Source organism: Motacilla alba, chromosome 6 (assembly GCF_015832195.1).
Source record: "Motacilla alba alba isolate MOTALB_02 chromosome 6, Motacilla_alba_V1.0_pri, whole genome shotgun sequence".
Classification (NCBI taxonomy): Eukaryota; Metazoa; Chordata; class Aves; order Passeriformes; family Motacillidae; genus Motacilla; species Motacilla alba.
This window is the reverse complement of record NC_052021.1, coordinates 30570463-30588197: the sequence shown is the minus strand read 5'-3', so window position 1 is coordinate 30588197 and position 17735 is coordinate 30570463. Positions and strand designations below refer to the sequence as shown.

The following is a 17735-nucleotide window of genomic DNA, read 5'->3' as shown; positions in this document are numbered from 1 at the left end:
GCTGTGGCTGCCCATGGATCCCGGGAGGTGCCCAGCTCCAGGCTGGACAGGGCTTGGAGCAAGCTGCTCCAGTGGAAGGTGTCCCTGCCCATGGCAGAGGGTTAGACTGGGCGGTGTTGAGGCTCGCTCCAAGACAACCCTTCCCGCGTTCCCTGGGCGATGCTGAGCCGCTCGGGCGGTGCCGCCGGGAGGCAGCAGAGGAAAGGGCAGCGCGGCGGGGCGGCAGCGCTGCCCGGGGACGGGGCTGCTCCGGGGCACGGCATGGGAGCGCTCCCGCCGCTCCTCCGCCCCCGGCCCCGGCTTCGCTGGCCCGTGGTCGGGACAGAAGCAGCGCTCAGCCCTGCCCGGGTGGGCTGTGCACGGGAATGGCAGCGAAAGCATCAGCAAAGCATCAGCAAAGCATCCGCAAAACCCACCGGGGCTCGGCGGCCGGCGGGGCAGGGGCTGGGCTGGGCTCTCTGAGCCGGGGCAGGCACCGGGAGATCCCCGGGACCGTCCCAGCTGCGGGTGATAGGATGCAAACACCTTTGGGAAGGCTGGGGAGGAGTCCCGCGTTCTCGGGTGCATCCCTGCAGGAGCAGGACCGGGAGCCAGGCGGGTTTCCCGCTGGGGCAAGGCTGCCTGGGGATGCTGACTGTGTGCCCAGCTCAGGGCTTGTGTGCCCCGGCACCTTCTGCCTCAGCCACCGAGGCAGCAGCCCAGCTCAGCTGCCTCATCTCACCACCGGGGAACTCGGGAATTGTTTGTTGCTAATGTCATGTTGTGCTCTTTTCCTCTGGTGCCCGGCTGGAGCTGGGGTTTCTTGTCCCTATCAGGGGTTTACAGCGTCACAGCTCTTCAGGCTTCTCTGCTACCACTGGGCATTTCTACCACCTGGGCGTTGGTGGTTTTCTGATCTGACTTCCAACAGCCACCTTGGTTCTGCTTCTGTGCTGCTGGGGGCCTCATTTCCAGCCTGGGATGGCAAGTGGCTTTGGCAATCCGTGTGCCCCGCAGTGCAGAGGCCACCCTCCAGCCCGGCCTGAGCAAGCCACAGCGGCAGCAGCCAAGCCAGAAATGGTGGTGAAGGGATTTGTAGACATAAGAGCTTTCTGCTCAGGTCTTTCTGCCTCAGCAGCAGGAGCAGCAGCAATAGCAGGAGACTGAATGGTTGGAGGAATGGGTTTAAAGCCACTGGTCCTGGCCACGGTAGCAATGTTCAGCTTCCAAATGGCAACAGCCCTTTCTTCCCCACACTTTCCTCTGCCTCTGATGCTGCCAAGCTGGTGACATCTGGGCTGACAGATCACAAGTGGCTGATCCATAAATGTAAAAAGACTTGAGGAAACATCTGTATGCCTTGCCATTCTCTGAGCAGAGAGATTCACATGATACTGTACCACATCCATCTGACTCACTGAAAAAGATCTGTCTCAGAGCACTTCTCTGGACTTTGTTTTCCCTGCTAGAAGGAAAGAGGGATCCTTTGCTTTCAAATAATTGCATTAGACTTTGAGTTCTCATGGTCCTGAGACTAAGATTTTTGTTGTGAGGAGGTTTTTTTGGGGTTGTATTTGTTTTGTTTTGGTTTGGTTTTGGGTTGTTCCAGTTTTTTTAAATCTCAACAGTTTTATCCTCTAGCCTATTTGAAGATGGTCACTTTGGAATTTCCAGTCAGAATCACGCTTACTCTATTCTGGTTGGGCAAAGAAATCAAAAGTTCTTTTGATCTTTTATTCTCATGTCAATGGGACTTTCCTGACAGTTGGAAAGAAGAATCTGAAAGCAGAAAGACCCTTTTTAGTACCCTTGGCTCTGGTATACTTTTGGAAATGATGCCTTGGACCTTTGAGGAACAGCTGAGGAGCAAGGGGTGGTAGGAAGGGATAGATTTGGACTTGCTTGGAGATGATACAGGAGACCTCTGCAGTCTCTGCCCTCAAGTCAGCTCTGAAGGGATGAAAAGGGGGTTATTTCCCATCTCTGCAGTCTGGATTCTGGGCTTAGTGGGGAGACCAAGCTGATCTGTGAATTTGCCCTTGTCAGGCTGTAAGATGTTTGGAGTGTGCGGTCAGAGAAAAGGGTAGCTGAGGACAGAAAAAGGCTGCCTGGGGATTCCTGGGTTCCTCCATGACAAACAAGGGAGTATTCAGTAACTTCAGATGCAAGAAGGAAGTTTCTGGAGCATGAATGCAGTTGGTTGTGGGTGGCTGGCCCCTGCTGGCTGAAAGACACAAAAGGGAACAGGCCACTGGGAATAGGCTGGGACTGAAAGACCAGGGAAAGGAGAGGATTCTCCTGCAAAACCCTGCTGCATGGCAGCAGCTGCAGTCTCCTGAGAGTCCCAGGAGAGTCACAATGGAGAAAAATGCTAGAAACAAATGGAATTTGAAAAGCTGTAGATGTAGAGCTCACCAGCTCTAGAGATGGAAACAGGTGAAACCAGACATTCTTCCTGGCTTCTGTTGTGGGTATCAAGACATAGCATGGGCTAGAATATTTTCCAGAAGGGAAATTATTCTTTTCACCAAGGAATAATTAGTCTTTCACCATTTTCTGCAGCCCCAGAAGCTTTCTGCAATAGCAAACTCATGCAAGACCCTGAAATATGCATCCCATTTGGGAATCTGACATGGAAAAGAAAATGGAGATAACAACAGTATGTTATAAGTCATCTATGCACTTTTGTTTAATTCAGCTTCAAAGGGTTTATTTAATATGAATAGAGAGCAGAACAAAAGCAACTCCATCAGGCTGATGACAAGCCCTCCTGGGACAGCAGTGCAAGGGACCCCATCAAATGTAATTTAAATGTAATTCTACAGTAGAGCCTGCAGACAATTCACAGTTTCAAATGTGGAGATGGCCTGGGCCACCCAACCATGCATGAAGCTAATGCCAAACAGCAGAGCTGTGTGTTCTGGTAAAAAAGGCTCCAGTTGACACTGGACATTTAGGGTTTAGTTGACAGAGTTCATGGGCAGAGCATGACTAGAACAGGACTTTCAAAGAGAGTCTTGAGTAGCAGCAGTAAAGTTCCATCAGGATCTTGATACAAAGAGCTCTCTGATACTTTCATGTCACTCATTTGATCCCCACTGGGGATTGAAACTCTGCAATGTCTGAGACTTTTTTCCATGACTTTGTTTTGCTTCCTTTACAAAAAGAAACAAGTGTTGTGAGGATGCTAAAAAAAGCCAGAAGTCCCCAAAGCACTGTTTTATCTTCATGTGATCAGTCAGTTCATCTCCAGATCATACCATGTAATAAATAATTCCAAGTTCTAAGATGTTAGTCCTAAAATTATAAGAGTAAGGAAAACAAAAAATTGCTACTCATGAAAGGAGACAAGGGGAAGGCTAAACCCATTTCCATTTACCCAGCTGATCAAGCAGTTTAAGGAATCACCTAGCTAAAGTTCAGCTCTGACTCTGAAGTAAACATATTATTTTAAGGAATTTTTAGAGAACAGAAAAGCAATACTATGGTCAATTACTAAATGAGAGCAGAGTGATGTAAGAGCAGTTATCCTTGGGCACTGATAAACTTTGAGGAGTCATAATGCTGATTTCCTTGGGATGATAGCAGAAAGGAGGGATGGCAGCAGGCAGGAGTAGCTGTACGATGACAGAGCTTCTGATGGTGAACAACAGGAAAAAATTGCTTTTAAGGAGAAGTTTTAGTTGGTTGGGGTGACACCTTGAAAAGGGAATGGAGATCAGAAACATGGAACAGCTGAGGCTGGAAGCCACATCTGGACATGGTCTACTCCAATCCCTCTAGTCCCTATCCTAGTTCAAAGCAGAGGTTCCAAGAGCAGGTCGTTCCAGACCTTGTCTGGTTGGGCTTTGGCTATCTCCAAGTGTGGAGACTGCACAGCCTCTCTGGGCAACCTGTTCCACTGTCTGGCTAGCCTCACCATGGAAAAATGTTTCCTAATGTTCAGAGGGAACAGAACAGCTCCTGTGCCTCAGTTTTTTCCCCTTGCTTCCTGTCCTGTTACAGGACACCAAACCAAGAGTTTGGCTGCGTCTCCTTTACACCATCTCATCAGAGACCCCTTGTGTAGGGTAAAATGGGAGCTGCAGGGATAAAAGGCATCAGGGAAGACAAGTCTGTGGGAAATGCAGACAAGCAGGGCACTGACAGAGTGACAGAGGAGCACAGCAATGAGGGCCCATCCAACACTGCTGACTTGAATGCACTTCAAGTCACATCTTTGGATGCATGACTGCACTTGTCAGGGAAAACACACATGTACATCAGTGGAGTATGAGGCATAACCACAACAAACACAGAGCATTTCCTAGAAAGACTGGATTTTTTCACAGAAAAAACACACCAGGAGCAGCTATGTTATATGGGAACTATGGGCTGGGGAGCTTCCCAGAAAGCCGGCTGCCCCTGTTCCTAATTATTTGTTATTCATCTCTGTTTCAGTCCAAAATGAGGTCTGATTTATGGGAAATTACTTACAAAATGAAACATGGAAATATGGGATGGATGATGATTAATGGGAGCTATGATATGTGCCTACAAAAATGCAAAAGGGCACAAACATCCAGGAGGGGAAGGCTGACGTGGGGTGACACCAGAGGCTTTTCCTATGAGTAAATGAACAAAGACAATGTATTTCCTGGTGGTGATGCTATTAGCTCATGAAGAAAGCTCAGAAGAGAAGGTTGGGCAACATGGTGGGAAACATTTCCTCACTCCTGCCCTGAAGAGTCCACTATGGGAAAGCCTTTTGTGTTGGATCTTCAAGAAGGCTCAAGTTTCAGTTATGTACTGCAACTTTTTGCTTCATTTTGCAGATATGATGGGTACTTTATGACTCTTTTGTTTCCTTGTTAAGATGTTGTTGCAAAGCAACAAAGTTCTGGCGTTCAATATAAAAAGCAAAAAGAAATCGAGAAAATGTGTTTGAATAATGGATTTAAAAATAAAAAACATGACTTGATAAAATAAATTACTTTGGGATGGGAAACCACAAAGGCCATCACACTCAGTATGAGGACTCAGACTCTTCCTGCCTCGAGATACTAATGCTCAGAAAAGGAAAGGTTATCTTTGGACCCATTAATAGTTTGCACAAACCACCTCAATAAACATGCCACATGATTGGACAGGAAAGAAGCAGTGATCAAGTTTTCAGGAAAAATTTATATATAGTCCAAGCTTCCCTGAGGGAAGAGAAAGAACTAGATGATCTCCTGAGGTCCCGACTTCCTGAAACCAGAGTCTCCATGGCTGGAAGATGAAAATGACCACTACAGTGTCATGACTGTCTGCTGCCCCGGGAGTGTGGTAGGTCATCTACAGCCCTATCCCATCAATGCTACATTTAATTCTTCTCAGCTTAAAGTTCTCATGGTTATTTTCAAAGTATATGTTCATTCTGTTATGTAAGGGAAATAAAGAGTAGCAAGAAGGGCTTCCACAGGTATGTCAGCCAGAAAAGGGGGGTTGGACTATGTGATCTTTAAAGGTCCCTTTCAACACACACTATCCTGATTCTGTGCCTCAAGCAGCAAGGTAAAATTTTTGCCTCACATCTCCATTTCAGATTAACAGCAGGACAAGCACAAATTCCCTGCCCCTCCAGCAGACCCTGCTCCTCACCTGGTGAGAGCTGAGATGCTGCCTGAGGAGAAAAGGCAGCCTGCTGGGGCACATGGAATGGTCTGTGAGAGCCCATGGCTGCCCCAGGTCCTCCCATGTCAGCTTCACTGGGGGCTCTGCATTACCAGTTAAGGGCAGTGAACGGCCCAGAGCATCTCTCAAGAGTGATGTCAGCTAAATACCACCCCGAGGATTCAGGAATGACTCGGTGCACTGCGAGTTAATGACTTCCAGGCATGACTCTTGGCAGTGCTACCATTATTATTTTGCAAGGAGACTTCAGTGTCTCTTCATGCAGCCAGCCAACCAGAGTGTTGTGGATCTGCTCTTTGCTTGCCTGTTGCACAAGACACTGGTGAAACCCTCCCTACCTATTTGTTGACCTTTCCTCCCCTTCTCCAGCAGCAAACACAGATAGATCATTGTCTCCAAAGGAGACTTCACTCGTTAGCAAACAACACCCAGAAAAAGGCCACATCCTTTTCCAAATTACAATTCAGCCTTCTAAAGATGGATGTCAACAAGACATTGATGAATTCAGATGAAGCTTTGAGATTTCTCAGAGGGATTGAGGATTTCCATTGTCAGACATGGCTATTGTGCTACGAAAATGACTCCCAGCTGAAGGAGTGAGAAAACATTTTGAAGAACAGCTCAACAGTATTAAGAAAAGCTGGAAACCCTGACACCCCGGGGGAAAAGCTGCTAACAAAGTTAGTGAGATGGGCTGGGACAACATTTGAGTGTCACAATAATTTCATTGCATAATCTTTGTCCCGCTTACCCCCAGCTCTCACCAAAGACAATGGAAGCGTGGGGTTTGCAGTTCCTTGCAGGAGACAATCAGATTCTTGCATCATTGAGTCCTTTTTCTTTTTTTCTACAAGGTTATAAAAGACAGAAATGCATTCCTGACTGCAAACTAACATTCAAAGTCTCATGAGAATAGATACCGCTCCCTTGGCCATAAAACTTTGGAGAGGGCTCGGGATGACCGTGATGAATCTCATGGAGAAACAAGCCCAAATAAACAGAGTTTGCATGAATAGAGAGTGCAGTCATGCCATCCCCAGATGAGCTTGGTTAGTCCTTGTTTCTGCAGCCCCTCCATGGCACCCTGTTACTGCTCAGACACAGCTCGCTAGTGAAGCTGCCCCACTGAGCCTTCCAGCCCCTTACCATTTTACAGATGGACTTGGCCTCCTCAGAGAACTTATGGGAGTACACCTCCTCTGTCTCCAGCACTCTTCTGTCCACTTCTTCCCTCTTCACCTTCTCTTTCCTTCCACGGAATGGCGATTGCCCAGCAATCATTTCATAAATGAGACAGCCTAACCCCCAGTAGTCAGGGCTGAGCGTGTATCTCTGGTTGTTCAGCACCTCTGGAGCTGTGGAGGAGAGTGAGATGCCTTGTGGAAATGCTTGGTATTTACACAGGCAGAGCACTTAAATGCCTTGAAGCTTCATTTTGGGGACTGAATACACATGCACAGAGAATGGTGGGTAAAATACAGAAATACCTCCTGATTGCAGTTGAGGGCATTACAGGAAATGCAGCATGCTACATGCCATGGTGCTCTCTCTACATGCTACATGCCTTGTGCATGCTGTCTTCTGACTTCTCTATCAACTCAGTCCAATTAAAAAAAAAAATCACGAAATAAGTTGGGTCTAAATATTAAGCAGAGACCTAATTTTAAGAGTTCCTTCAGATTTCTCCACTTAGGGAAGAAAGGAAACGCAAACACACATCCTGTAAACAGCCGTGACATTTCTTCAAAAGCAAATTCTGTCTCTTTGGTCAATTCATAGCTTTTCTTTTTCCCCTTTAAAGAAACTGCAATCCATTAATTTTGTGTTGCAACCACAGACAATGCTTTTGGGCAGAGAGTCACTGTCTTGCAGGCACCCTCACCTCCATGCAGGGGTACAAACACACATCCCCACGTGCTCACAAGCACAGAGCCTTAGTGCGCACGCAAACTTACACTGAGATAACAAAATTTAGACATGACAACTGATTTGCTTGCTTTCATTAAAGTCTCCATATGGTGTAACAGTGGCTCACATCAGCTAGTTTCTATTCAGTCAAATAAGCATAAGCAATTTTTACTCCAAGAAATATGCCCACCCAGAGAATGCATGAAAATAATTACATTGAATTTAGAAAACAGATCTAGTTAAATAAGGGAGGGTAGTTTTTTGGGTTTTTTTTTTTTTTTTTACCAATGTACAAATCTCTACTTGTCTTTTGTGCAGATCCTCCCCTGCACATTGCACATACAGGAAAGCTCAAGATGACCCTGGTCAAGATGACCATAGAGGTGGACTTACCCATTTTATCATAACCATGCAAACACACTGTAACTCCTATACAAAGCAGCAACTAGAAAGAAACTTTTATTTTGGCACATAACCCTCCTAAGATAAATCTACACTAAAATCACAAGAATCCCAATTGCTGTCTCCCCTTTCAATTTGCTTTGTTGATTTAAGGTTATAGACCAGCCTCACTGAGAGCTGTAGAGGTCCAGCCTTTCATCCTCTTCTGATTTTCACTATCAGGATTTCTGTAGGAGCTGCTGCATGAAACTGGACCCAGCTGAATGTGAATAGTTTTTATTTTTTTCTCAAGCTTTCTTGGCAGAAATATCTCTAAAACTCAAGTAACCTTGGTAAATTTTTAAAAAGATGAGCTGTGGAAGACTTACCCATATACCCTACTGTTCCTACTCTTCCACGGATTGATTCACCCTCGGGGATTTTAACAGCTAGACCCAAATCAGATATTCTAATATGGCCTGGAAGGAAAAAAAAAACAAAACAACACAAAGCAGATATAATAACCTGACCCAAATTAGTCCACAACCCACAACTGTGGTCATTGCTGAACTACTACTGCAATTTACTGCTCAGACATTTTAAGAAAAGAGTGTTCTGAATCTCTGAATTGGAGCATTTTCATTGATTTGGAAAAGAGGAATTATTAAGGGCACTACAATGCAGTGAAAGAAATGTTAACAGTAAGGCTGTGGACTGAAGTGGATTGTATCAGGTATTTTAAAACCTGATGAAAAAAGGCAGAGAGAAGCATGCTGTGGTGAAGTATCTTGAACTGATCACAGAGGATGGATGGGCTGACACAATTCTGTAACTCTGTGATGGCTGAAGAAGCTACATCTGGTCTGCAAGTCAGCACGAGATTTGATTATCGCTGCCTCCAGCAACGAACGGGTACCTGGGTTTGCATGAAACCAGACTTGGCTCAGCAGAGGATGAAAGTACTTTCAGAAATGGGAAGGGAAGCACAGATTTAGAAATTAGAACTCCCTTTGTGTTGCACCAGCCTCGCAACAAGGATGGAAAAACAACAAGGAAAGGCAGAGAGCCCCAGCAATGCCGAGCTCTCGAGAACAGCCCCTGCTGAGGGCACGGCTGCTTCCTTCCATCTGTGCAGCGAGCTCCAGCAGCTCACCCACCCCTAGACAGGAATATTAGTGTATGCTGAGCCTCTTAATCACTTCAGAGCATTATTTGTCTTTGTGCAATATATATCCTGAAACTAACTTAATCTACTTTACTGTGAAAGCATCTCTGTAAACCTCCGAGACTTACCATAATCATCCAGCAGGATATTTTCTGGCTTCAGATCTCTGGAAATGAAAGATAGCAGTTATGGGTATGAAGCTGGTTTTGATAACATAAGCATACAACTGTGTGAGGGCATTTATTACTTGTAATAAACCAACTGAGTGTCAACTCAAACAGCAAGGAGCTCCTGAAACCAATACAACCTTTTACAACTCACTTCACAGATAGACTGAAACCATATGTCTTTTTCTAAACTGGAGTTACAATTTTTCACTAAGCCAAGCTTTTAGTTCCTAATCTACCCTATAATAGACTCATCCATCTAGTCCTGTAAGCCTTGTAAATGAACCCCTATAGTCCTGTGTGTTGTAAAATCTCTCTAACATTTTCTGTTATAAAATATTATGTTAAAAATAAAAGGTTTTAAAATACTTTATTCACATGTGAAAATGGAAATAACAATCTGCTGGGCTCCAATTTTCTATGTCAGACCAAATATGTGAATGTGTGTTCATGAACTTGCACACATGTGCAATAATTTTGTTGAGTTTGGAAAATGCGGGGTGGAGGGGGGAATGCTGTGCCCAGATTAAGATTCTCCTTACAAGCATTCGTGAAAATCTAGTGCCTGTGTGGTTTGGAGCTATGCTATGAAAATGGGCAAGGTGGTCAATCTGATGTCAAAGATGTGCCTTTTACTGTTCCTGAAAAAAAGAAAACAAAAAATCCCCAGATCTGGGCAAGGTACAAACTTCTGAAGTAAATAATCTCAGTTTTCATATATTTAGCAGAGCCTTGGCAGGTCATTCTTCTGAAAGGTTTGTCTGCTCAAAACCTCCTCCATCAGCTGCTGCTTTGAGATGCTTCCCAGCCCAGCCACGCTGTCCCCTCCTTGACCAAGGCTGCTTTCCAAACCTTTCCAAGCCCAGCACACCCCTGCAGCTGCTGCCATTCTTGGGCTGCTGCTGAGGTGGGAGCCAGGCAGGCTCCTTCCCATCCTGCTCATGCAGAGGGGGAATGAATCCAGCCCAGAGGTGTCAGAGGAGGGAGATGGACATGATGGGCAGGGAGTGTCCCAGAAGTGCCCCAGGGCTGTGCTGGCCTCAGCCTGAATGAGGCACCAGCAGCTGGGTGAGGCAGGGAAAACAGCACTGCTTCAATTCACCACATCATGCCCTGGCTTTTATCTAAAGACAGTGCTCAGCCTGGTGCAAATCCAAGCCCCGCTTGGCCTCTTCTTTTTGTAAGGCCTCCTTGCATCTGTGAACCAGCTTGGTTCTGCTAACTTCCCAGCAAGAGGCATTTCTGTGCAAAGAGAGGGCGTGCACAAGAGAAAGCCTTGCACCAGGGCACAGGGCTGAGCACAGAGCCCACCCCACCTCTCAAGCTGCACCACTCCAGCATCATGAACTTTCCTGTGTATGAAGAGGGGTATTTTATAGTTTTGACAATGCCAAAGTGGGAATTTTGAAACTTGCCCTGTTTTTATTTATGATTTCAAGCAAGAACACAGAGCGCTGTGAGTAATCTCCTCTTCTTGCTTGCTTCAGACCTTCCTGACCTCCAAGATAAACCTCACCCCGTGCCCAGCGGTACCAAGCCTGCTTTTCAAACAAACAATGCTGAAATATGTGAAGGGCAGCTGAATACTGAGGAGAAGCTGTGATTTTGTTTAACATACCACTGTGGGCCTTCCCTGCCAATCAGCAGAAGGTTTCCAATGCTGGAGAAGCATGGTCAAGGGTATCATCTGTTTATTTTTGAAAATAGGTTCTGAATCCTGTAAGAACCATTCCCTTGAAGAATTCAGCCTTCAACAGTTATTTCATCTTCTGCTCAGCAGTTATTAGTCCCACTTAAAACTGTAACTGGGGGCCAGTGATAGGAATCTTATGTGCAACTTGGGAAATTGTTGTCTTTGAATGAGAAAATGGGAGACTCCACAAGGACTCTGAGAACACCAGTTCAGTTCTTAGGGTTGCCTGTGATTCAAGGCAATTACAGGAAGCTTTCCTCCCCTCCCAGGCATCAGCTGTCATTCCTGTTTTCAGGCTTCTGGTTCCTCAAGATCAAGGCTGGCTTCCTTTGCATGGCCAGCACTTCCAAGGGCTCATAAGTGAAATGTCCAGGAGGAATAAAACTCCCTGGTTGGACACACTGACACATAAAGCTACTTCCCAAAGGCTCAGCTTCCCATCTGTAAACTAGCCTTGCCCAAACACACTGAAACATAAACTGCTGGCACTGTGCCCATGCTCAAAAGGCAATTGTTTGGCTGTGCAGGACAGCCTAAACAACTCAATCACTTTGGACAAGGCTTTACCATGTATTTGTGCAATGCCTGGGACAACGTGAATTTGATGCTGACTGGAGCTTCCAGGCATGGCTATAGTATAAATTAAAAAAAAAAAAATTACATACATAAAAAATTAATATAATCCAAAAAGTATATATATATATATATATATATATATATATATATATATATATATATATGAAATTATAAAAAGAAAAAATAATAGAAATGAATAATATATCTATATATAAATAATTTGAGGAGAACCAGCAGCTTTTTAAATTTGCTTTCCACGAACAACCAGCCCGTTGACCTTTACTAACATGATGCAGTTGAGAAATGTAGCACAAGTGCCATGTTTGACAAGGGAATTCTGGATGAGATAAATCTGACTCTGAGCCTGGTTGTTCTCCCGGGTCACGTCTGCAGCGTGCGTCAGCAGCGGCCCAGGAGATGGGGATGCATTTTCCAACGCTGTGATTTACTCAGGAGCATTTTGTTTAAAGAAAATGAAATTAAGTCTGAAGAATAAGTGTTTTGTGATGAATTATTCGCCTTGAGAAGGCGGCAGCCTTTAGCTGCTATTTTTTATTGACCTATATAGCACTTCTCACGGGTCCCACAACACGCTGCGCTGTTACAAATGAGGGGTCTCTGCAGATGCTCCTGACATACTGCTAGAAAATGTCACCTACAAGGATGTAGTATCATTCATCACCAAAATGAATGTGCCATCTGAGGTGTAAAGTAGCAGCTCTTTTAAGAGTAGCATGAAAACTCCTGCTTAAGGAAGTAGGTGCCATTTCTCTCAGAGGCACGCACTATTTTATGTGGCCAGATCTGATTTGTTCTATTAGAAAATGGTATTAGCGTGGCATTTTACCAGCCACGTTATGAATGCACCAGTCATTTTTTTCAATAAAATATGATTGTGAAACACTACACCAGCTCCTAAAATGTTTGAAAATGTGGTAGGAGGTTTTCTAAGGGAAAAGGAAGCCAGACACTTCACTTACGATTTGATTTTTCAATTGAAGTTAGACACTTAGTATAATTTTGTTTCCTGGGGAAAGAAAAAACTTCCTTCTTGGGTGAGCACCAACTAAATCAGCATGTTATCTGTCTGCCCTCTGTGCACCAGCTAGGAAGATGCAAGGCAACCAAGTGTCACTTTGTTAAGAGATCTCCAAGGAACAACAATACTGCATTTTCTATGCATACAAGCACATGCATCACATGTATTACACACAGGCATATAAAATGATTTAAAGTGTGGCTTGGCTTTTAAAAATAGCATCTCATTGTCTATTAATCATTGTCCTTGGAAGTTCTTTCATCAATTTACAGTCCCTCTTCTGCTGTGAATGCCAGCAACGATGATTTCACAAGCGGGGATGATGAAGACAAACAAGAACCGTTGTTTACAACTACAGTGGCTGTTGATTAAAAAAAATAAATCCTCGTGGAGTCACAAGAACTCTGTCTGCAATCTGCTTGCTTATCCAGCCTGCCCTGGAAAAGTGCTTGTGTAGAGCTGGAAGCCAAACTGGAAGCTGAGAACTTGGGATCTGCCCTCCTGGAAGCGGCAGCGGCGGCACCGGGCAGCGCTGTGCCCGCTGGCTGCACCCATGGATGGTGGGATGCTGCCAGCAGGATGCCTCTGTGGTGTGGCTGGGAATGGGCCCCCTTCCATGGCTGGCGTGCCAGGATCACCATGATCCCATCCAGCTAATCACACTCACACCGGTGGAAATCCATGCCCTCTTGGGATTGCACGCCCTCTGCAATAGAAGTCTTCCCACACCTGACCTGCTGCAGCCCCTCATGCAAAATAATCTAGCTAATTAAAATAGAGGCTTGGATGGAATGATCTCCATTTCATCCCAACTAGGAACTCAATTCCTTATGAGATCCCTTTAAAGGAACTTCCATAATTTTCTTCTGTTGTCCAGTGCACGCTGAGGTAGGGTTTGGGGAGCTTTGTGCTAGTTCTGGATAATTCAGACAGGATGTATTTAGGGAAGCAACTGCTTCCTTCCATGATTACTGTATCATGCTGTATTTATACAGGGCTCTCTAAAACTTCAGCCAAAATACTCAGGCATCTCAGCTGTGCAGCACCACAATAAGAAGGGAGGAAGCAGACAATTCTTTCCTACCCAGAAAAGACATCCTGAGACTCTAGAGAGTGCTTACCTGTACACAGTATTTTCTCTGTGAAGGTCTTCCAAGCCACAAAGAATCTCTGCTGCATAAAACAAAGCTCTTTCCTCCTCGAAGCCTGGGTTTCCCATGTTGTAGATATGAAACTTCAGGTCACCTCCGTTCATTATGGTCAGAACTAAACACAGTGCGTCCTTTGTTTCATAGGCATAAGCTAAATTGACCTAGAAAAACATTTGCAGCACAGTTGTGACAGTTCAGATGGCTGCTAAGAAGGAAGTGCTAGCTCTTCATTAAAGATTTTCTCCAGAAAATGAAAAAAAATACAATGACTGAATTTGGTATGGGCTTTCTTACAATGGCAAACGTATTTAAAAGGACTGAAAGATCAGATGTTAGGATTCTACAGATTAATTTGTGGAATCCAGCCTATGTATCACCAGAAACCCTCAAGGCTCAGATGGCTTCAGAGGCTGGGCAAATAGTATACTAATTCCAGGCATATTTTCTCATGTATGAGAAATCTTAGTAATCAAGGGAATTTACACCTCCTGCTGCACTGTTTTGCATCTCAGTGAGGTCCCTGGAAGGCCCAAATATCCCAGTCCTGGGGTGATCAAATGGGCCATCACAGAGATGTGAAGGTCAGCATCATCCCTGGAGGCTCTGGTGAGTGCCAGAAAAGGAAAAATCAGACAAATCAAAATCTATCCATCACTTTTAAATACATGCCATCCTCTGGCAGAGGCAAGTAAACATGTAAGCAAACACCTTGCATCTGTTGTACACACAGTGTTTCCTGAAATAAGTATAAAGAACATGACAGATGCTGGGATAACACCTTTTTTTCTTTTTCTAAATCTAAGGCAAGTTTTAAAGGAGGCAAAAGAGGTGGTGTGACTCAGGAGAGCCCTGCATCAGGCCAACCAGCTCCGCCTCACTGCTTAGATGCTTCTGCAAGCCAGTCTCTTTTGATCTGTTTGGGTTGAATCTCCTTCAGTCTCCTGCAAGCACCTGTCTCCCAGAGCCTGGGAATTCAGGTGATCACAGTGGATAAGAATAGCTCATGCTGATGCAGCTGTGATGCAAGCCAAGGCTGTGAACCACATCATGGTCCCATGGCAGGCACAGGCCCCTTGACTGCCACACTTCTCACGGACCAGAGACTAAAATGAGACTGCAAAGGAACACAGAGCAGGGCTAAGGTGCAAAGCAAAGAGATTCAGCTCCTGGCACCTTTCCAGGGGCCGGAGATGGAGGAGGCACTGGATTCAACCAGAGCAGGTGAGCAGGGAACCACAGAGCTCAATACTCACTACGAACTGACTATTGACTTTTTCCAAAATCTGCTTCTCATTGAGCGCCATGGATTCGCCTTTCCTCTTCTTGATCCTCTTCTTCTCTAATCTCTTGCAGGCGTACATCTTCCCCGTGGCTCGCACTTGGCAGGCGCAGACCTGCGAACGGAGCACAACAATTGCCGGGTAATTCGAAGCAAACCCAGCTGTGTCTGGGCTGCGCTCTCCTCCTCACCATCTCCTCTGCTTTAGTCCTTTTAAGGCGAGAGACGGCGGCTTAGCGAGCCAGGCCTAGGCGGGGGCAGCTGGGGGACCGACTACTGTTTCCAAACCTGCTGCGGAATATTGGTTTAATTATTTCACTTCCCTCTGCCTGCTTTCTCTCCCACCTCCTTTTGTCTGTGCAGATTTTAATCTCTCAGTCTGCACCTCCCCTGCCTCTGCTGCCACCTCCAGACACCGGGAAAATACAAATTAGGGTGTGACCCCAATTCCGCTGTGAATGCAACACAAAATGACTCTCAAAAGTGTCCTTTTGGGACTACGGTGTCATGAGGGGTTAAGTAGAACTGTCAGCAATTAATGTAAATCAGCCTCTGTCACATCAGGCTCCTGTACCTGCAGTGTCTAAAAAGTAAGAAACACTCTTAACAGAAAATTTCAGAATTACTCACCTCCCCAAAGCCGCCTTTCCCCAGTACCCTGTACTGCCTAAACGTGTTTTTTGTTACTGGTTGCCTGGAAGAAAAATAAATAAATAAATAACCCCCCCACCACACTATGTTTAATGCACTCCCTGTGATTTATTTATTTCAGAGCATACTTTTGAAAAGCAAAATAGATAAATATTATATAATCCCATTATTTCAAGGTAATCATATTATATAATATAATGTATAATTACGTAATTACATTACTTCAATACTATGTATGGCTTGAACTTTTCAATTCCAACATATTAAGCTGTAATAAAATACAACACATTAGTGAGTCATCAGTATAATTTCTGCTAGCATCTTAGGACCAAGGAGGGTTCTGAATCTCCATTATACAGCTTTGGCCTTTGTTAAGCAATGAGGAAGCCTGAGATCTTCCAGTAAGATATTAATTCCATGACATATATGGTGGGCTAATACATTGCTTTGCTTGGCCAGCAAGATGAGAAAAAGAGATCCAAAATTCAAACCACCAGAAAATACTTCTGTTGTGTTAAACAAAACATGAAACTCATATGATTCAAAGGCAGAAATAATCCTGGGAGAGGTGGATTTATGTGACATCTGCAGGCTGGGAGAGCAGGAAGACAAGATCCAAGCCAGTCCATTCCCTCTGGGCTACCTGCTTCCTGGGGGAGCATCATGGGCAAGAAGGGAGCAAGAGCTAAATTAAGGTTAAATAAGTCTGTCCTTGAGGGCAGAGTGCTCCCTAACACTTGACATGGTCCCTACACAACCTCCCAGGCTTCCCACAAAATCTGCTCCACCAGAACGGCTCCAACTCTACACCAAACTTTCACTTTGCTACTGTAAAAGTTTTATAACACGACAGAAGAAGAATTGCAGGTTCAGCGAGATCCCATTTTTTTTCCAGCACCGAGGTTTTTACAGGGATCCCAGCAGTGGATATGAACATTCCTGCTCTCCTTGCTCCCCTCTGGCAGGCAGCCAGCCGGCAGAGGGAGCACAGTAACGTGGCTGTTCCCACCACAGGGATGATGAGGTTGATGACAATGAAGAATAACTGCTGAAGTGAATCCTTTCATTAATGCCCTTTATTGTTTGCCAAAGTTGGGGAAGAATAGTATGCAGACAGTAAAAAACTAGAAAAGATGTTATTTGCAGTGTTCTGTGAGGCTGTTGCAAATGCTTTTGGGGTTAAAAGCACCAATTAGTAGTGATAACTACATGTTCAGCAATGTCCCTGGAATAAATGGACTCTGTGACTGCTCCTTTGGAGCTGTTGATCACTCCATGCTACTAACATCTCTTTGCTAATCCTAAAAACAATTCTCCCAGCTTCTTAAGCCAGGCATATCCAATAGCTTGTCACACTTGTTTGGGGAACGGAAAAAAAAAATCCTCAAAGCATTGCAAAAAATTCCTTATCCCTAATGTGAAAACAGATAGGAAATAGCCTGGCTAGAGATGAATCACCCGATGTTTTTTTAATTGAAATGGAAGAGTAAATGCTGGGCTCAGTAAAGATGGCATGTGGAGCATGTCTTGGCATGAAATGGCTCTTCCCTCTGCCCACCCCTCCTGAGCAGCAGCTTTGTAGCTTTCCAGGGAGAGGAACTGGCACAGCTCCTTTGATCTGGAGGCGTCCTGCTGACACACAGCGCTCACGGATCCGGCCCTGGCTCATCCGCCGTAATTAATGCCATTTGTGGAAAATGGGGCTTCTCCCAGCTCAAGGTCACTGTCACCCAGCAGTGACCGTCTGCTTCAGCACTCCCTGACAAGGGAAAGGCACAAGCCCTTTCCTTGCAAATTAATACCCACTAAGGCTGCCTGGTTGTTAAATGTGCTCAGGAATTTCCAGCCAATAAATACAGTGAGAGGACCCATACGCCATTTCTCCTCTCTTTAGAGTGATTTAGTAACAGTGACAACTGGTCCAGACAAAAAGTCACCACATCCAGAGGGCAGCTAGACAGAAAGACAGCTGAAGTTGCTGAATGTACATTAATCATACCTAGTATGTTTAATGTACCTAAGCCCATTAAATGGTCCAACACTTGAGCTGTAGAAGCAAACATTATCTCAACTGTGAGAAATTGAGCATAT

General features: G+C 45.1%; 1 protein-coding gene across 2 annotated transcripts in view; it reads right to left on the bottom strand.

Annotated features, from left to right (window-relative positions):
* GRK5 (G protein-coupled receptor kinase 5) overlaps positions 1-17735 on the bottom strand; it is a 150731-nt gene that overhangs the window by 8697 nt on the left and 124299 nt on the right. For both annotated transcript variants that reach the window (XM_038139935.1, XM_038139936.1), the window contains 6 exons: positions 15624-15687; positions 14968-15108; positions 13685-13875; positions 9217-9254; positions 8313-8402; positions 6781-6989 (listed from right to left, as the gene is read on the bottom strand). In XM_038139935.1, coding sequence (XP_037995863.1) covers positions 6781-6989; positions 8313-8402; positions 9217-9254; positions 13685-13875; positions 14968-15108; positions 15624-15687 — 733 coding nt within the window. The remainder of the gene's footprint in view (positions 1-6780; positions 6990-8312; positions 8403-9216; positions 9255-13684; positions 13876-14967; positions 15109-15623; positions 15688-17735) is intronic.